The 21814-nt window shown below is 49.0% G+C and overlaps 1 protein-coding gene across 1 annotated transcript; it reads right to left on the reverse strand.

Moving 5' to 3' along the window:
- Positions 1-4443: 4443 nt before the first annotated feature.
- LOC131208623 (uncharacterized) lies at positions 4444-9413 on the reverse strand. The gene is made up of 5 exons (XM_058201423.1): positions 9117-9413; positions 8568-9054; positions 7188-8498; positions 6304-6476; positions 4444-5544 (listed from the first exon to the last, which is right to left on the reverse strand). Exons 1-5 carry the CDS (start codon positions 9411-9413, stop codon positions 5011-5013), a joined length of 2802 nt encoding a protein of 933 aa, XP_058057406.1. The 3' UTR covers positions 4444-5010.
- Positions 9414-21814: the final 12401 nt, after the last annotated feature.

The following is a 21814-nucleotide window of genomic DNA, read 5'->3' on the forward strand; positions in this document are numbered from 1 at the left end:
TTGCCAGAGGTTAGCAGTCACCAAAAGTCGCAAAAATGTTGTCCAAAACCTACAAACTAATGATGCCATAGCCACCGTATTGCCCAGATCTGGCCCCTTGGGACATTTTCCTGTTTGCAAAATTACCGAACAATTAATTAAACTTAAATTTCGCTGTCAAATAATTTTGGAGAAGACAGAAATCGCCGATGAGCCAAATCACGTTCAAGCAAAATAGCTGTAAAAAATTAACTGAGCATTAAAAATAGCCGAAATTTTCAGCATAAGAGAGTGACATGTGTAACAACATAACGTCATAAAAAATTCGAAAATCGAATAAATAATTTTCTTTAAAATCACAAAATCCGTATTACGTATTTGACAGAAGATACAATCTAGCGTCTTCAGATGAATCGAACGGTGCAAAGATATCCGAGTATTATTGGCCTATAAATTGAACTGATTAATAACGTAGTTAAAGTTGATTAATGAACATCAAAACAATCAGTTACAGTTACAATAAACAGTTATTAAATTAAAACGAAAAAACAATCAAAACAAAGCATCCGTTTTCGCGAAGTAGCTAATTAGAACTCACACACCACACGTTCAATGCATCTTGGCACGGTTTTTGCACGGATTGATTGGCGGCTAAACGGACACGTGGCATAACCACGTGGTTGTGTTGCAAACTCGGCTGAGTGACAAAATTGAACCATTGTTGCAATGATTGTTGCGTTCTTTTTCCCTTCTTTCTTTGTTCTCCTTTCTTTTGGCTCGCTGTTTTACGATTGTGGCTGTTGCTCGGGATGTGTTATGCGCGTTGTGTGTTATCCGACGTCCGCGTGTTGCGGCCATCACGATGTTCACCACCACCACCTCCACCTGCTTGCCAACACCACCCCGCGATTTGCGACCAAATCGCGCGCCCCGTGCCCCGCCTCGTTCTCCGACGGCTCAGAACCATTCCTTACCGACCGATTCGACTCACGTAGGATTTCCCCAATGATGCCACGACCTGATCCAGTGCGGGTGCTGCGGTGGGAGCCGGCGCGCCGGGAGAGGGCCACCACGCTAGTAGTGCGCTCGGCTGCACCCCGGCGGCGGTCCGCTTCCGGGTGCCCCCCACGCGGCACCCGCTGTTCCGGCGGAACGATCTCTTCCGCATGAACCGGGCCCTCGCCCGGCACCCCGACAGCGACCTCGACGACGACACCGAGGACGACCCCAACGAGCCGGCGACCACCCTCTCCACGGCCACGATGGCCCCCGTCACGGTCAGCATCATCGAAACCGAATCCCGGCCGGACACGGCGCCCATTCCGAAGGCCTAGGGAAGTGCGAATGGTTCGAATAAACCGATCCCTCGCCACTGAACAGTATTTTTATGTTAAGTCATGTTGGGCGGCTGGACACGGAGCAACGCAAACAGCAACGGACCATTAGACACGGCTCGAGCTCGGGAGAAGTGCGTGAAGCAGAACCGCTCCGCCGATAGGAAATGCATAAATTGGTTCCACGATATTGATTTACGTCAATTGCTGCAGCGTCAAATGTTGCAAATGAACGAACACAACGAACTCGGTCTGTGTGATCTTTTCATCTGAAAGAGAACTAACACAAACAACTGTACACACGGAAACGGCCGGCACACCGATGATAGTTTCCTGCTTTTTCCGTTCCTGTTTTCAGCCGTTTAATCCGTGCCGCGTATGCACTTCTATATTCCGATTCCTCCCCGATTTTTGCTGATGGCCGCAAGCTCAAAACGCCCGTAATTGAATCGGACTTCAGGCACAGTGAGCAATGGATGGTTCGTACGTTTACGACCAATTGTTCTCGCGTTTAGTGCGCACATCCTTAGGCGGTCACTCCAGGCTGAATTGGGGCACTCAAATTAGGGGTTGGAAGCAGAAGATTAGCGGCTTACTTGGAACGGGCGGTATATTTGGTAGGAACCGTTTTATGCACAATATTGGTTGATACTTTGAATAGAATCGATTCCCGAAAAGCACAATTTGGGATCTCGCCCATTTTTATTCGCCTGAATTCGTTTAGTAATCATCGTTGTATTGAATTCTTTTTTGTTTAACTCGTGAAATCGAAGAATGGAACCTCAATGATAAGTATTCCCATCAAACAGCAAGTGCCAAAGATACACTTTTCTTCAAACAAATTATGTGAGCTTTTTTAATAATTTTCCTCAATCCACATTTTTGTTGGGACTTTATCAGATATTGAATAAATTGCTGATGCGAAACAGTTTTCCCCAGTACCGAATGGTTCGAATTGACAATTTGTTAACCGTTTTAAGAAGAACATTTCCTTCCATTGTTATGTTAAACTAATCCGCGATGACCAAAAGGTTTACCAAATCGTAGTTTCTGACAGCATGTGAATTGTAAAATTTCGTAAATAGTCATGTATAACGATTCTGTGATAATGAGAATAAATTTGATCGCTGGAATCGATCGATGGAAAATGATCAAAAGGACATGCTTCAAAATCAAGAGTTTAAACGACGAAACAAATTGAATCGCAGTTTTACCAACGTTTAAGGGTTCGCCCATAGATCACTAGTGTTAAAAGTTACAACTCAACCGGAAGAGCCAGGGCCAAGATGCAGTTTTGTATAATAATTGAAGTGTAGGCAAAAGTAGCCGAGCGTTCCAAGTATGGATTCGAGCGATTCCTTTTAGCCTAAACACGTATACACGGAAACAAAAGAGTAATACGTACTTATTTGTAAAAATCAAGGAAGGGAAGTAAAAACTGCAGTTACTAGGTTGAACACGATGTTACGGATTAACTACGCGGGTGGTAGGCAGAAGTGTAGAAAAATATATTTTTCCAGCTACACAAAATGATTTATTAATGAGGTTGCACGCCATAGGGTGGCACATAGATACTACTATCAACGATTTTGTCAAATTGTCTCATTGGAATGTTGGCCAGTAGCATCACAGGGAAGGATTTTTATGCATTGATAGCTGATAGGCGAGCATAGCGGCTGGGTTGGGCAAGATTAATGATTTTTTGATGTTTTAAATAAAACGTTTATTGAAAGTATTTACGAAAGAGTGAGACAAAGGAAAAGGGCGAAGAAGGAAATTCGAGACGCCAGGTCAATCCCATGCCATCTGAAAGCGAATAAATTATGTAACGGCAATAAAAAACCAATCATCTTTGTTGTTATTTCGAGAAAGAAAAATGTTCACACGGAACCATTACCGGAACGGAACCATGAGCCGCAAGTCCAAGTAAGTCTTTTTGAAGCAAATGAAAAATGTCTGCATGCTCTCCTACGTACACTGTCCCGACTGCTGTAAAAGCAATCTTAACTTTATGCCATATTTCAATTAATTTAATTTCTGAGACGTTTCACCAAAGTTTTCACCGATCTTGGAACGGGGAATTCGACCAGCACCTGAACGGAATGTCGAAGGTGCCGGTGTGTCTTTAATCGCTCAATTACGTAACCTTACGTAATAGCTAATCGCTTTGGCCGTAGTCAAGAAGTGGCCCGGATGCTGGCGACAAACGCAAACTCGAAAAGTTCGGCTTTGGTAGGAAACTTTTCTCGTGTTTTTTGCTCGTTGCACACCTAGTGGCTGGCATAAGAGAACAGAGCCTGGAATAAGTGGCCCCAGCTCAAGTGAGAAAAACAATATTGTGAACTGGGGTTGTGATACCCCTGTAACGCCAGTTGCAGGCTACGGGTTTTCATTTTGAAGCCATCTCATTGTTTTTAAGGCCAAACTATTGCTGTTTCCGTTTAAGATTAACATCTGTTTCGTTGCAATTACCCTTCCAAATATCTTATTACATCGATCTCCGCGAGGATGACGTTATTCGTTTGTGTCCTTTCTCATATCCTTTCATGTGCTTTTTCGGCCCCTTCGTAATAATATTGAAGTATCAGTTGAGGTTGAAGTTTTCCATCGGTTTTCCGAAGGGTTTTTATCAAGCAATGTTGTAGCACGAGTAAACATCTTAATACAAGAGCATCGCGCTGAAGTACACAGGTTTTATACTGGCTTATGATGCTTTCACTTTGCCTTGTATCAACCAAAAACAAACGATTCCATTTTTTCGAATATCGCTGAAAACGGCAAATGAAAAACTTGCATGAGTTACGATTGCATACATTTAGGCGATTTTACTGTTTGAATCGGTTCGATTCATACCGGTCTAGAAAACCATAACCGGTTTTGATGGCATTCCATTTGTTGCGAGTTTTTCCGAAAAATTTGAAGCTTCGCGAAACAAATCATAAGAACATAAGAACTGTGCGTTATGCTTAATTTAATTGGTGAAAATACAGCTCTGCTTATTATAAAGATTTGTTTATCATCATAACAATACTAACCTTGGCTGTGTTGTTTAACGTTCATTAGTAAAGTATTTCGTTTTATTGGAAAATTAAAAAAACCGTATCGATCATTTCCGTATTACAATAGAAACTCCAGCCACGTACTGTTTATTCTTCACGGGCATTCCGTTGTGTAACTTTCTACGGCCTCTCAAATAAATTACAACCGCAAACGCACAAATATATGCAACCATTTGGCGTCACTCACGTTCATACGCGCACGTCTCTGCGTGCCAGCCATTCATTCAATTGTCCTTTGGTTACGGCACGGATATCCGGTCCTGCCACACAGCACAGCACTGCTTCCCACTATGTTACCCTACCCTATCCCGGTTTCCTACTCGCTGAGACACTTGAAACCGAGCAGAGAAATATTTTCTCATAGCTTCGTTCGTTCGTTCGTTTCGCTCCACTGATCGGGACTTATGGCACAAGGATCCCAGAATAGTTTCACTGTCATTCTGCGCCTCTAGAATGCGTAAGCTCTTTTTGTGATGCTACGCAGCACGTAACTTGTTCATTTGGGTATCTGAGTTGAGCAATAATTCAATCGACAACCAGCACCCCTCTGACCGGCAACGCTTCGACCCGACGGGGTGGCCTGATCTGGTAACAAGGTTAGCATTACCTACCAATCGAGTTATCACCCCACATCAGCTTTAGACGTAGCTTTCCTGTCGGTTCTTATCCAGCGTAATGACCGCGGCACCGTTCGAGTCCCTCTGGATGGTGAGCCGGGTGATGTGGGGAGAAGGAACCTCAGCGGCCGCCGCCGCCGCTGCCGTCGTGGAATTCTTCGCTCCATCAACCGGAGGCGACGAGCTGGAGGTGATGGGCGGGCGTGAAGATAGACTTTCATTGAACCGCCGGCTGATGTACGAGATGTCACGGTAGTGCTCACTGGCACCGTCCAGCGTGCGCTCGATGCGCGCAAACACGGGCACGATGGTGGACTCGATGAGCTCGCAGGACGAGCTGGCGGACAGCGAACCGCCGCCCATCAGCCGCGACAGAACGTGCAGGATGTGTTTGATGACTTTGCGCTGTGCCTCGCACTCCGTTCGGTTCGGAAGCTTTTCGAAGAACTTCTGGTTGAACACCGACACTAGGAAGCCGACCAGAGCCCGGCTCGCCAGATGATGGTGGCACTTCCAGTTGGCGGACATGTTGTACAGGGTCGCCGTAAACTGCTCCTGTGTGTGACGAGAAGAGAAAACCGACCAGCGGCTGTTAGTGATGCTTCCTTCGAATGCAGTGCATTTTTTCCCCCCACGGCCTATTTGGTGCACGAACTTAGTTCGGATTTTTGGTCCACCAACCATCAGATTGATGCCATTCGATCAAACGCGAATCAATTCACGCCAACATATCATTCGCTGTCACGCTGGTGATGGTGATTTGCACACCGAAAAACGGAGAACCCCCCACGACCGAGATCCCGAGAGGAAGAAGCTGGTACGGCTGCAAACACGGATGCATATGGACACGCCGCGAATGGGTAATCCATCAATTGGTGTCCTCCCTTCTTCGCTACGCAATGGTGCACGTCGGATCATTTTTCACGGAACATTACAATGGCCCAATAATGGTAGGATGCTGATTCGATGTTTTTTGCTTTTTCTTCGCTCACAAATTGATTGCATCAATCAGCGGGAGATGCGCACCATGCTCTAAACGTTAATTTAATTTTCCAATGCAGCGCAGTGCATCGTCGAAAGATCGTTCCATACATCACGTCCGACGGCTAATCGAATGTCCTTTGCAGGGCGATCCGACCCCGGGTGATTAAATGGCAATTGATATCGCCACAGGACAGTGCGATAATTTACTTTCCGATGTACAAACACACGACACGGCCCACGTCTTGTGGTGCCAGAGCCTAACGATGATTACAGTGAGCGCCTCGGACTTTTCACGCTCGTTTGTCTTTTTCCGATTTTCCACACACTTACGTAGAGAAAGATGGACGTGCCCGGACCACGGCGCTCGGTGGCGGTTTGCAATTTGCTGACCGTGTCCTGGGACATCAGCGAGTAGACGGCCGTCGGTTCGATGCGCGTCATGTTGTTCAGGCAGGCGGCACAGAGCAGCAGCGTCTGACAGCAGGTCGTCCTCTCGATTATCTCTGCGCTCCCCCCGGTGCAGGTTGCATCGGTGCAGCAGTTTGCAGTTTTTCATGTTTTTCAATCGAATCATTATTATTGCAATTTCCGTAGCACACCGAACGTAAGCCACCGGAGGGAATGTAGTCGGTAGTCAGCACACGGGAGGCACGGATGATAGCATGGCGTGAAATGTGAAGAGAAGAAAAGGCACACAATGAGATCACAATGAAATTAATATCGTCGCAGAAAGCAATTTATAGCCGACCAAGGCCGGCGAGTACTCGGTGGCCCCAGCTGCCCACCACCACACGGTTCTTGTTACTACCTCCGGCTAGCAGCTTAGAAAAATTAATGTTCGCAATTATGAATACACACATCTTCGCCCTGGTGGTTCGCATGCTGCGAAAGAACTTATCCGGCGGATGGCCGTGGTCATCAATTTTATGTTTCAAAGCGCTAATGATGCCGTAACGGATCTCTGCAATAAACCACCGACCAATCAAATTGATCGTAAAGTTGAAGGCTACCAATAAGTAATGGTAACTGAGAGGAGCTGAGCCATTAAAATGTTCGTTCATGCTGCTCAGAAATAAATCTTTCCAAATCTTTTCTCAAGTATACACTAATCGGGCAATTGGAATATAAACTTATGCGCTAAAGCTAAGAATTCTACGTTTCTCGTTTCTGATGCTTCAGTTCACAAATTCTTCATCGACCGTTACGCTGCTTACCGGTGATGGCTTCGACGATCGAATGGACATGCTGCTTTAACGCCTCCAACCGATGCTCTTCACCATGCCAGGGTGCAGTGATCTGGGTCAGCACGGAAACCGCTTCCCGCAGTTCGGGTTCACTCCGCTCGTTGTTGGTGCGGCCCTGCCGTTGGTCCGTTACCAGAATGTCCTTCAGTACCTCCAACCCATCGGCCCGCTCCAGTTGGCGAATCGTTTCCGTCGTCGAACAGACGGTGGCTAGCGCTCGCAACGACAGTGCCCGGATGGAGGAGAACTTTGACTCAACGCACACCAGCAGCAACGCCCGGACCGTGTAGTTGGAGATGAACGCGTCGTTCAGCGAGGCCAACCCACTGTAGTCGACGTTCGAGAGCGTGGCCACGTAGCTGAGGTTCGAGCGCAGGATCAGATCACACTTGGTACTCTCAATCGTGTCCACGATCACCTTGACCAAGTGTTTGAATATCAGCCGCACGGTGATGAGGAAATACCGCTTCACGATCTGCACCTCCTCCTCGACCGAGCGATAGTCAAAGTCGTCCGCGTTAGCGGCCGCTATCCGCAGATCGGTCGTCATGTCCACCAGCGACTGACTGTTTTCCACGAACTTCCTCCGATCGTCCTTGTCGGCCGGCTCGCGGCCAATGTAGTCGTTTGACTTCTGCTTCGCGACAAACTCGTATATATCACTGGCCAGACCGTGCACGAATGGGGCCACTTTTTGGTAGATTTCCTTCTCGTCGTCGTCGTCCTCGTAATCGGCTTTCCCATCACCAGCGGAGGCTTCCTGCTGCGATTGGTACCTCTGGATGGCCGCAAACAGCTTCTCCACCCGTTCGAACGCACCCTGCAGGGTGGTAACTTTCGCTTGCAGATGCCGAATGATCTTCACCGCCACGCCCGAAGTCATCCGCATCGTACGGCCCGCTTCCACGGCGATCGACTTGGTTTGCAGGATCGACATAACTTCACTTTGGCACCCGAACCGGAGTGCATCGAGCCAGCCCTGAACGGCCGGCATGTGTCCATTCAGCAGCGGGTTATCGTAGATGGTGTAGCTGAGGGCATGCTCGCTGCTAGCACCGGAGTGGTCCGGCTCTTCATAGTAGCTTTCTATCGCACTGCCGGCCGGAGCGCCTACTCGAACGGGCTGCCCACGGACGACGGGTGATCGGTGCGTCGGAGAAATGGGCAGCGATCGGTACAGCTTCGACTGATGCTTGATCGGTGTCGACGTTCCCGCCGGATACAGCTGCGAATAGGTCGGTAGCTCCCGGCCTTCTCGCCGGAAGTTGTTGTTCGCATCGCCTGCAGATCTCGTTCGTTCGTCCAACGTTCGTGTGGTGTCCAGTATCTTCTTTGATCCGCCGGACCCACTCTCGAGGGATTCCGGTTCCGCCACCGTTTCGCCGAGAATGTTCGACAGTTCGCTACTATCGAGAGATATCATCTCCTCGCTCGAGCTGCTGAGCTGATCGTTGAGGTTACGCTTTACCCGACTGTTTCGCGTGATCACTCGACCACGCTTCAGCGAGATGCTGCCACCACTGCGGGGACTTTCGGAGCCGGTCTGACTAGGTCCTGCCGCGATGGTATCGGTCGTTACCGCATCGTACGACAGCCGACGCCCTCCAGGAGCGGAGTCGGGTTTGTCGTCCCTGCGGATCGGAGCCGGTCGCCGGATGACCGTCGGTGGTGTCGGTGCTTCACTGTTCAGCGATGCCGGTGAACGCTGGAATAGCTCGTCGTTGATGCTTCTCTTTGGTGTAAGCTTGTCGGGGGATGCCTGTGACTCGTTGGCACTACTGACACTCGCGGGACCACCACCGGGCGGTGACGTTTCCGTATCGGAGAATCCTGAGTCCTGTGGAGAAAATGCACAATGGTTAGCCGATGGTCTGCAACGAAGTGCCGTTGATGTCGTACCTGACTTTTGTGACTCGCTGGACTTCCCTGGCGGTTAGCTTCGGCCCAAACATTGGAGCCACTGCCCGGGTCCGCTCGCTGCTGCTGCTCTTCGATCAGCTCGTCTTCCTCCTCCAGATCGTGAAACGCGGGATAGTGAGAGCGGGCCGTGATCCCTGCGAGGTGTGAGTACGCCATCGCCGGAGGACCGTACGTTCGAAAGCGATCCCCGCTCGTCATCATTCCACCGATCGCACCGGACGGCTCATTACCGAACCAAACTTTACTCTGGGAACGCTGAAAGTTGGATCGTGACATCTGCGAAGAAACAAGAGTTTGGAAGAGTGATTTATTTAAGTAGCAATGAGTTCGCGGAGTTTTACTGTATGAAGATTGAACATTCCAAGAGTTTCACCGTTTCCATTAGCAGGGTCACAAACCTAACGCTTCCAGGCTAAAGGCACCAATCAGCTGTCCACCGCAGTGTGAACAGTGTTTGATGATCAACTTAAAATGCACAACGTCTCCTGCTAAATAACTGCTCCAGAGTGGCCCCCTTGCTACGCCGCTGCTGCTTGTTATATTGAGTTAAATTAATTCTAATTTCACTCCTGTTCCACTCCTGCTGTGGCTGGCTGGCTGGCTGGGTGTGCAAACATTAGCTTCAACCCCCACAGGCCCCCCCATTGAACACAACACAGTCCTCGGAGCCCACCCAGCACAATCCGCGGCGCGTCGGAAGCAAGGAAAACAAGCACTTTTTCCGAACACTGCGTGCGCGCCATGTTTGCGTTACACTTTGTGAGAAATCTACACTCAGCCAGCGGCGGTTCTGGAGGCTGGCCGCGGGACGAAGCGATGAACGGTGTGCTTTAGTGTAATGTAAATTCGCGTCCGCCTCCGCCGAGCAGTTCCCGAGGCCCGTCTGCGATTATGGAAAGCACTCGAGCCGATTTTAGCGCAGAAAAGCGCTGTAGTAGCGGTAATAGCAATAATTTATCCATCCCACCAGACACGTACCACCCAGTGGCGGCGATTGCGGCCAGCGATGTCGCACAACTCCCGAAACTTTCGGGCACGAATTTTCCCTCAACGAACGGTCAACCCGTGGCTGGGACCACTAAATCAACGGCGGATGCCCCCCAAGTGCTCCATCAGCAGCTTTTGGTGCTATTTTTATCCTTCCTTCGAATGCCCTGGGCCCGGGAGCCATTTTTGCTACTTTTGTCGCTGGCGTGGCGGCGTGGACGCACAATTTGTTTTATGCTCGTTTTATGCAAACGGTGACAACGTGTGGCAAATAAAACACTCTCTACACACTTACGCCGTTCCGGGACCGTCGTCGGTTCATATTAGCTTTTATGTGGCCACCGCTTCACCTTCCAGTCTCGAACTGCTTCCACCACGCAGACCTATCGCGATTTGAGGCAAAAACGTAAGTGAAGCTGCCACCGAATGGTGTAACTTCCTTCCGCACACACCGGGAGTTTTTGAAAAAATCCTGTCCAGGCCAACGGTCACACCGAGAGCGCGCGTCAGCATAATGCTCGGCCGTCTCGATCGGCCGGCGCATAAGGAGCAGATGTTCCGATTCGCTGTTCCCTCCCCTGGTTGATGCAGCATGCAATCGGGAGAACCGTTCGCTTCCCTGTCCTTACTTGCACACAGGACAATGTGGTGCGCATGTGAGCGTAGCGATCATAGGACGCGATTGTAGGGTGCCTCATTCACGCGTAGGGTCTCTGTACGGCCGCGATTTAATTACGGAACCAACGACCCTCCGGCGGCCAAGTACGAGCGGCGGTTGCGTACGGGGACCCTCCTCCTGTGGCAGCATTTGGATGGATGTATTAGTGGGAAGTCGCTTCTCAGGGTCCTGGGCAACACCGGCGCGGCGGACCGGCGTTGTGTTGGCAGATTTGGCCCACAGTCCTTTTTTTCTGCCGCCTGAAATCGAAAACCAGGGGAGGTGCTCTAGCCAACGACTTTCAATCCCATCGCCAGGTGGGCCGCTGCTTAACCTGGGAGCGCCGGAGAGCACCGGAAACGAAGCCAGCAAGTCAGTCAGGACGGGATTTTTCTTACTCTTTCCATCTTCTCTTGTGGCATAAACTGGAATTTTAAAGCCCTCTATGTCATTGCAATTTGATGCATTAATTTGATGCATTGCGATGTTTATAATTCAATGTCATCCCGTAGGAGCAAAAATTTTTGTTATTTTCGTCGGTTTCGTCGATAACCCGGCTAACTTTCTATTCTAATTCGCAATTAATTAGACTTCAATGAATTATTAGATTTATTAGATTTATTAGAATTCACAGTCAAAAATCGAAGTTGGTACTTGATTAGCCTCTGTTCGTTGTACATCATGAATGAAATACAGAGTGGTCCATTAAATCAAAAACGGCTTAATATTTTTCGATGATTGAACATTCATTCGAAAGGTTCATTCATTACATTTATGTATAAAATACAATTTTGGTTGCAGAAAATGTGGAAATATGAAAAACTTATTTCCAAAGAGGTAGGTCATCAACTTAAACGATACGACATTTAAAAAGCACATTTCGTTTAAGTTTAATTCAATAAGCATAATTGTCGTTTTTGGGGTCAGAAAACCAATACGACGTGCAAGAGAAGCCAATACACCCAAAACGAGTGACTGTTGTGGATATTGCTTGATTGGATTTTTCGGGGAAACTTGAAGCTGAGGACTTGGACGGCATTTGGTTGAACCAGCAACTATTGAAGACCTACAAACAGAAATTCAAATTTCCATTACCGAGATAAGACCACAGTCTTCCAATTCCTTGTGATGTATTTTAACAAATTTTAATTAAATTTTAGCAACACGGAAATTCAACCAACATCGTTCTACAACGTGACTTAGCGTCGTGTATCTTCTGGCTATTAGCTAAACTAAACTATTTCCAAAAAGACCTTTCGAGCCGTTTCGAAAATAGGAGCAAATTTAGACATAGATGTAGGGATTATTTTAGTTGCGCTGACATAGATGTACAAGAAAAACCCACAGAATTGTTGAGTTATAAGGGAATTTCCGACATTGTTTGGCCACAATAGTAAAGTATTTATCAAGTGGTCCGCTTCGTTTGAAACATATACCCTTCGATAGATGCTGCTACGAACACTGATTTCCGAACACACCGCGGCGAATAATTAATATAATTTGTTGTTGCCCTTCTACGGCCATGATTAGCAACTCCACGCAACTCATTTCATAGTACAAATTGACCGAATATGCCACTCACTTTCACAGTGGCATTCACGTTACATCCTCTCAACCGTGGCCGAACTTTCTCGTCTTGAACGGACGTAGTTTATCCGCTCAGCGATCACTAGAACTATCTCGGTATTAACTTCCATCACAAAGGTTCCATCGGACAGGGTAAAGCACGGATCGTGGACAACAGAGTACGATGCCAGCCAGGAAGCTGTGGAATTCTTCGGAATTAGATGCACTTATGTCGCGTAACGATCGAGCAACAATTTAGCAACAGCGCTCAAGGCGACATTCCCCCACATGAGTCATGAGTCAGCGTGAGTCGCGCATGACACACTCTGAAGGGCTACCCCGTGGGGCTGCTACCGTTGTCTATTGGTTCTCGTTAAACAGCCGAGAGAGGATTGCATTCGCGCACCCGGACCCGACTGCCCGTTGGGGCTTTTGCTGTATCTCGAACGTTCTGATGTTGGTTTGAAGGCGCCACGGTAGCCAGCACCGGGTACGGAAGTCGTTCGAATGTTTCTACAATGAATCGATTAATGGCAGCCTCGGCTGACCGTTTCCAGTATGGAGTGCAGTGTCAGGGAGGCAAACGACGGAGTCCTCTCCATTGGACCAACGGACTTCCAACGGAGCGCCTGCTGGCCTTATCAGGAACATACTGTGAAGTGCTGCACAATAAAACCACCACTGGCTTGGCCAGCGGACAAAGACTTAACAGCGACCCAGTCCCAGGTCCCGGTGGCGAGCTGCTGCTGAAGCAAAACTGAACCCTTCCGCCCAAAAATCGCCGGTTGTTCCCCACCCGGGAGAGTTCTACGATTCGACCACTGGTCCGAAAAGTTTCTTTCGGAACTGTCGGAACAATCACACCGTGTGCCCAATATGAGGCCACTGCAAACGCATCCGACAGAAACTCGTTAACTTTCGCCCTTCAGTGGAGAGCATCTGTGGACCAGGAAAAAAGCACCTTCCACCAAAGTCCGAACCGCCAAACCAATAAACCGATTCCGGATGAAGCGTGAACCGTCGTATGCGAGCCAAGGTTTGGAAGTCTAAGGAGCCAGAATATGGTGCGTGCTTTCTTTCGGAACACTTGCCCCTGCAATTCCGACATGAGCCCTGAAGTCAACCATACTCCAAGAATTCCGTGTTCCGGTGCTGTAATGTGATCCATATTTTGCCATACGACGACGACGAGCGAATGGCGTTCTGTGGCATCATTATCGCGCTACACATCGCGGTTTGTTTGCCCCACAGAGTATTGCCAATCAGCCCACGTCCTGACAGCAGCCCCCGTAATTATGTTTGAGAATCGAGTTCGCGCTTCGAACGCGCATCATTATGGCACTCATTAGTGTAATAGAGCGAAAAGTGAATCAAATTTTCGGAGGCTCAATCTCGGAACTTGTGCCGATTCGCGGTACATGCGCTGCGCTCATCAGGCATTAGGACGTAACTAAAACTTTTTCCCCCGAGGGCCCAAGGGCCGCAGCCACAGCCAGACTTTCCGGAAGCGGGTACGGTACCGGTTCCACGACCAAACCGAGCTGGCGGGATTTCGGGAACAAATTTCGTGTTCAGTCGAGTGCGCCTTGAAACTCGACGGCTTTATCCCGGCACTGGCATCGGCCCTGTCGGCCTTGATAATTAGAAATTCGGTTATCACGATTACCGAACCTTTGGGCACTGTCTTTCGGGCGATAACGCAGTTCCAACGCCCCGCGTAAGGCGCCCAATTAACAGCTTCAAGAATCGAAACCGCTGCTTTAAACGATGGCGGTCCCAGGTCCCCCCCAAAAAGCACAGCAGAAACTCCGACAAGTATAGAATTTGCAATCTGCAGTACGTGCCAGGCATCGGAAATGTGCCCCCCAAACACACACAATAAATCCGTACTCGACTTGCCGGACGCCCATTTCGGGACTTCTCGGCCACCGTCGTCGAATATGAATTATCGACCATTTATGAGGTACAAATCCTCGGGTTCCCGGGTTCGCTACAACGTGCTGGACGTGGTGCATCGCGCGCTACTTCGCAATTGCGCGCTGTTACGAATCGAAACGGAATAAAATAAATATTAATTCCCTGCGGGCCACCTCGCCGATCGGGACGGGACCGGCGATTCTGAGAATCGCGAAGGTGAAATATGAATAATGATGATGACGGCCCCCGTGGCTAATGCGCCCGATGACGTCCCGAGAAGCCGTTACGTCACCCGGTGCCGGCCCGGTGCCAAAACCGGCAATCGGTGTTCCGCGATTCCGGTATGTCCGGAGCATTGGGCCGCTGGATCTCGATTGAGTGGCCGTCGAAGGGCGCGCACCGAACCGGGGCTTAATTGCTGCACCGCGGACCTGTGGAAGTCGCCTCGCACCAGCTGATGCGGTCAGGTGGCAACTATTCCGGTTTCAGTCCCGGTGGCCCTGGCCCCTTGGTGAAAGTGTTGGAGCCGGTATCTGGAGCGCCAGGCATTGCAGCGTTGATGTTCCTTTTGCGCTACGTACGCGGCGGGCTCTACACGCTGGTCTCTGCAGCAACCACCAATCATTTTCATCGCGCGTGGCGGGTTATGAATATTTATCGCCCCGGCCCGGACGGGAAGTGCTGGTCCACGGTCCGGTATCGCAGGAGCACAACCAGGACCACCGTGGACCACATACTTTTGCCCGGCCACAAACTGGCCACTGGAGTGGACTGGAGGCTGTAATCGGTGAAAGTAACGAATGGCGTGCGAGCGCGGACCTCGAAAGTGAATTAGAACATTCCGGTCGGTCCGGTAGTTCCTGGCGTTGGGTTTGCGTGGCCCCCCAAAAACCAATTCGCTGACCGGTCCCGTCCGTGCATTGCTGGAACAAGCGGTGTTTGGTACACTGCATCATCATAATGATCTCATGTCTTTTAATGAATTAAGTGGTGGCTGATCTGATTTTATTACGAACACCATGGCGGCTGTTCCTCGAGAGCTCAGCGAATGATTAATGCACCGAACCTGTCGTCGCTTCAATGAAGTCAAATATGCACATGTCAAATGGTAGCATTAATCCCGCAGGTTAGTGAGCCTTTGATCAGGTCCGACCGGGCTGGGGGGTCAATCTAGCGTCGATCCAATGGACGTGAAGTTAAGGACCGAACTCAATTACCGAAAACACCAAACAAACTCTCGCCCCGTCGAGTGATTTCGTAAACATTGGCATCGCATGAATGTTGAATGGCGGCTTCCGGAGAAGAACGCCACACGAACGCAGGTGACTTTGATCTTCTGGCCATTAATTACAGACAGACATTGGTCACATGGGTTCTACTGGGCTTGAGGCTGGTGTTGGTCCCAATTGAAGATAGCGTCCTGGGGCGATTCCAAAAAAATCGGGCGCGTTTTATCTGCCACGAACTTTAAAGACCTCGTCACCTCTCGATGACGCACACAGAACAAGATTCCCGCGCACTTCGATACCGGCGTCTTTGGCACTACAGGGTGAGATGAAAAAACTGCAACCAACTTCAGACTGCTGTCATTTCAAAACCTCTCGTCCGACAGCTGACAGATTGATTCCAGTGACAGCTCATTATATTGTTTACAAGCGCATTTTGGTGGGAATTTTCCGAAAAAAAGTTATTCGTGATGGAATTCAAGCGTAACAGTGTGATTGAATTATATTTGGCTGGAAAACCACAAGGGGCTATCACTAGAGTCCTGCAGTATTTGTTAATGTTAATAAATCGTTAGCGTAGCCTGACGTCAAAGAAGTGGACGGAAAAAACAGCAACATCACCAGGAATCCGTGTCGCAGTGGCCGAAAAATGCCTCGTGAGCTGAACGCAACGTGCCATTCGGCAAATAGTGAAAAATGAGCTCGGACTAAAGCCATTGAAATTCCCAGAAAAGTGCAAGATCTTAACGATGCACAAAAAAGTTAGACTCAAAAGAGCCAAAGACTTGCTTGTCCGAAAGTGGTGAACTGCCGAATTTGGTTTTCTCCGATGAGAAACCATTCGTTATCCAGCAGTTTGTAAACAAACAAAATGATCGTGTTTTACTTGCCAGAGAGGTCAGCTAAAAATTTACACCTTCGGTTGGCCACCGGAACTCAAGCGCCGGCCATGGTCGCTGGTCGCGCTCCGTGGCGATCGTGGTCTCTAAAATGCGTGGTCTAATAAATGCCGAATATTATCGCGAAAACATTCTGGAGGGTGTATTGAAGCCTTGGGCACCGAAACATTTCGGTCGCAGACTTTGACCATTCCAACAGGACTCAGAACTCAATGGTTAAAAAATGGGGTTTCTCGCTTCATTTCAAAATCTCCGGATGCCGATCCGTTGGACCATTGTGCCTGGGGTATTTTGGAAAGCAATGTTGGCACTGAAAAATAACAAACTGTCGATCACCTCAAGCAAACGCTTCGCCGAGAATGGAACAAAATACCGTAGAGCCACTTTCGGGCAGCGTGTGACGGTTTCATTGGCCGTTTGAAGGGCATAATTCGTGCCATTCGTTTTAAAATTTTATGTTATTTCTTACATTTTTAGCTTTCATTCAATAGAATTTAAACAAAAATGAAACTTGACACCCTGTAGAGACTCATCCCCATTTTAGAACTCCGGAAGACCTGGGCGGCGAAGCACGCCCTCTGGCGGTGGTTTTCTTGGATGTTCACGGCCCCGGCGTGCCTGGGGATCGTGCTCCAGCTTTCACTCGCTGAAGCTCTACGACACGCCGATGGTCCCGTCTTCGATCCCCTGTACCAGGAAAGCGGAGCGGTACACGCGCGGTGTTATATCATTAGGCACTATCACTCATCCAGAACCGTGGGGTCCCGCGGGAAGGGGGGCCAAGCTTACCCGCCGAGCCATCGAAAACCATTATCGCGGAACGGTACCACCACGAGGCGGCGGCGGACGATGCTAAACTACTTTTAATTCTCTCACTCAACCTCAAGACTTAAGACTGGAGGGACTTAAAGAGAGGGCGGCCGCGGCCGCAAAGCGCAAGTGCCGTTAGGGAATTTTGCGCACTAAACATGCCACTTCATCTTGACGAACGGCGGCCGCCCCGCTTCCCGTGCCCAACTTCCTGCTCTCTCTCGACCCGGAGAGACTCTCGGTTCTCGGCCGCTGGGCGCGCAGGAACTTGTACCGCTGGCGGGCGGCACTTCAGTCATTCAGCCAATGGAGCAGCCCCAACCAATGGAGTCCAATTTCCCCTCCCGCCCTCTCCCCGCACTGGCATCTCCACAATCCCAGCAAATGCCGGGACTCCGATCGATTTGGGGCTCCGCACACATTTCGCATCCACCGCCATAGGCCACGGTTTCACAGTCGACCGGCGTTGGTCGTGTCGTGTTTTGGTTTGACGAAAGCGGCCCAGAGTCCCCCCCAACCCCACGGTTTAAGATCGCCCGGGTGGTGTTTGTTGTTCGACGGAACAGTGCCGGGTCCTCGCCGAATTCGGCTCCACGATTGGCAGCGCTTCGACCACCGGTTCGAAACAGTTATCCATCATCGGGTCGGGCACCGTGTGGCTGGTGTCGGATTCTGAACGGTTCCGCGGCTCCGTTTGCCTGGGCCACAACAACAACATCGGGGCCCCCCAGGAGGAGAATGCTGGCAACGCGAGGCAACAGAACCCGGGTTTGGAAGGCAACCATAACCTCACTGGCGACTGGCTGCTGTGGGAGGAAAAATGCGATCAGGATAAGAACCGAGGGCTTCGCATAATCGTTTCGACGTTCCAAGCCAATTGCAACATCACACTCGGGAAGAGTGGCTGTAATGCCGCTGCCACCACATTATATGCTGCAGCGCATCATCGAGAGCCGGGAGATTCTGTTCCTCCTTCCGGTCGAATGCATATCCGGCGGGGGGCCAAGGCGCCAGCAAGAACGAAGCCATCAGAGTGTCGGCCATTCCGTATCCGTATTGCCAGGGGCTGAGCTCAGAGCTCCGCCACATTCATAACGTGCACCGAATATCGCGTTGGAAGCTGAGGTCCCTAAACTAGAAGGTCCTCGAAGGAACGCTCTACACAACCACAATCAGAGCACCAAATGTTCCGCAAGAACAATTTGATTTGTGTGAATTTTGGGGGGCAAAAATCCATTGTTTTCTTGGTAGATCGATATTTCGTAAAGTATCGATCAAACCGTTTCAAGTTTATGGTTGTCGTCGAGCAAACGAACGACCATAAAACAATTTTAAAACATGATGGATCAAATTTCCAAAAGAAAAACGGAGGCAAACGGAATGAAATCGACGGAATGTGTATTTGGTGAGACTTGAAAAGCGTTATTTATTATGAGTTGCTTCCAAACACTATATTCTGATCCCTATCCCTACTGATTGACCAGAAACGTCCAGAGTTGGCCTACTGAAGGAGTCTTGGGCTCCATAAGGTCAACGCAAGACCACACGCGCCCGTAGTGACTCGCCAGAAATATGATCATATAAATTCAATATTTGTTTTAATGGCCGTTATGTATACTGCTGTTGGTGATATTTTACTTAAAAGTGACCAGTGTATTACCGCCTTTTTTGACAGCAGTTTCATTTGGCATGGCCAAATTAATAGGTACTCCGTTGTATACGCTGCAATTTTACCCGACTTCTTGAAAAGAATTGGTTTATTTGATCTTGCTGCAATCAATTTTCAATTGTGAATCTAAAAAATCGTTTCCTAATAGAACATCGAAAATGAACAGAAGCACTCTTTGCAACCCTGGAAAACTTTTGAAGAATCTGAGAATTGCTAGAAAAGTGTAACTATTAATAAAAAAAAAACTGCAAATAAAGAAACAGTTTGCTGCTCAATATTGGTCCTGGGAAGGTACTGAAAGTTACGAAAAATTGGCATAATATTTGATGGAGCGACAAAATCTTCATAAATTTGTTTGGTTTTTTAAAAGTGCTTCAAAACAACGGAGTGTATACGGGGTACTGATTAATTTTGAAATAAAATATTGACTTTTGTTATTAGCAAAAGTGTAAACCATCAAAATTAAATTAAAATTCATTAAAATTTGCCTTATTCACAGGTTTACCTTATTTTTGGTCAAGTATATTTAACTGCCTTCTATGGTAATAAGCGAATTCCTAGAATGTTTCACCTTTTTAAGATTATCTTTATCTTATTTTTAGGTCTACTATCTAGTGCTATCATTGTTGATAGCGTTTGAAAATTGATCAAATAATGCCGCTTAAACACTGTTAGCTATTTTGGCTGTAAACGCTTGAGCAAAACGTTTCTAGGTTCTGGATGTTTCCATCGACCAATAAAAATAAACCACGACGGAGCGTAATAAAGATTGAATTGAAATTTAACTGAAGCTAACAATGAGCTCTCATATTGAATAAAAGTACCTTTACGACTTAGCTGGGGCTTAGTGGGGCAGAAGTTTCCTTCGCGTGCCTTACCCAACCCAAAGCATAGCCCCGGTCCGCCCGGTTGGCTCGCTAACAAAAAGGATTGGAAGGCTTCTGTCTGCCGTCTGCTGCAGCGTGTGCGTTACAGTTAGCTCACCTCGGCGCGCTCTCGGCCCTAATGGGGGAGGGCCACAGAACATAACAACAAAATAGCGACACGTTAATTGCGGGCCATCGTGCGGGACCTCTGGAGCCGCCCGGACTGAGGCTAGAAGAAGGCCAGGCCCCACAGGCCCCAATATCGCCCACACCGCCCCAGACCACGGCAAGGATTATTAACGCTACGTCGTGCACGCCATCGGTAGGGGTATTTAAAATTCTAAACATAGTTATAGTTGTTGAAATTGCCTCCACGGCGTGCCCAAGTATGGTGTACGTGATCGGATTTCTAGAGTACACCCTGTAGAGTGCCGGGAGTCTGCCGTTCGATTGACAGACTGCGATGGAGCTGAGCTGGATGGTGTGGCAGGACCGCTGAGCTCCTCGTTCCGCGGTCCCCCCAAAACCTCTCCATTGAACGCACGCAGCGTGGGGTGTGTCGCGGAATGTGGCCCGCCGAGCGGATCGGGCACCAACGGGAACGATCAACTAATTTCAATTCTTCACCGACAGATTATTCAAATTTCAAATCACACAACCCCGTGGCCGGTACTCGGGAGGGGGGTCACCGCTCTCTTCACCCGGGGAACGTCACGTCACGAAACTCGAACATGGAATAGGTACCCAGAGTTCAACAGTTTCTTAGCCGCAGGGCCAAAGTCAAGGTGCTGTCGTGGGTCTTCGCTCTTGTGGGTCCGTAATCGGTCTCGTAACTACGGTCACGGACGTAAGGAAGATAACAATGAACTGAGGGTAATTCACGGTAAGAAAACAACAAGGTTCTTGATGGAGCTGTCCGTTGAAAGCTCCCGACACACGGGGGGAGACACTTCTGATAGGCACGGCACTAGCGCGTCTCGAGCGCTCTCTAAAGAGAATATTAAAAAATTAAAATTTTACAGTTAACAACCACCAATCAAATCGTAAAAACCTTGACATCGTCCCCAACAAACAGTCGTTAAAAAGTGTCGCTTCCAAGACTCCAGTCAATGACCAACCTGCCCGTGTGTCTGGAGCCGGACGACATTCCCTCTGACGGACTGGTTTTTATGCGCTCTATGCGGGATATCGGGGGTATCGGTCGCGTCCCATCATATAATGGGTAGCCACCGGTAATGGGGAACCTCGTCACGTTGTGCATGGCGTTTCGCGGTTTGCCTTCCCGAACCTTTTCCGTTCCACATCACATGGGGTCCACTTGAGGTTTCGTTCCACAGAGACCAAGACCCGAGCGGACTCACAGTTGATCGGCGTCTTAACGAGCGTCCTCGCTGACCACCTACGGGAACGCTGTATCGGAAATTAAGAATTATGCAACCCAGCCACAGGCTTCGATTAAGAGCGAAGAGTGCATTTGGAGCTTCGAAGCGCTTCCATGCTTACGCCGGGCGCACGCAGGTGATAGCGATCGAATGGGCCACAGACCCGGCCCATATCAGCACTCTGGATAGTCGTCGAAATGCAGAGTATAAGATAACGAACGAAGCAAACTCGAACCACGGGCACCATTTACATACGAATGGCTCCTAATGAATTACGGGCTGTACACAAAAACTGTACAAAAAGGAACAAAAAGGTCCCGGTATACACCGAAAGCACCGCTAATCGGAAGTTTGGTCGAGAAGCTCGAGATCACGGCACACGGAGAGAAAGGGCTCTTGACTTTTGATTGCCCGCCCTGTCAGCCTTTCGCTCGGCTCCTTCACATTAGAGGCCGAGCAGATACATTTTACAAATTTTATCACGCCATTATTGCGGTGCCTGTCATCGAGGGGAAGAGAAAAAACGCTTGCCCAATTCATTAATGTGCTGTGAGGCTGTGATGCTAATTTTAAGACCCCAGAAGGAACACAGTTTCAACCGCCTTTAAGACCGGGTCTCCACTGGTTTCACTGTGAATAGATATTTTTCAGTCAACCAACTCTGCCAAAAGCACGCACGCTCTGCAAGCTTTCGTAT

This window comes from Anopheles bellator, chromosome 2 (assembly GCF_943735745.2).
Source record: "Anopheles bellator chromosome 2, idAnoBellAS_SP24_06.2, whole genome shotgun sequence".
Taxonomy (NCBI): domain Eukaryota; kingdom Metazoa; phylum Arthropoda; class Insecta; order Diptera; family Culicidae; genus Anopheles; species Anopheles bellator.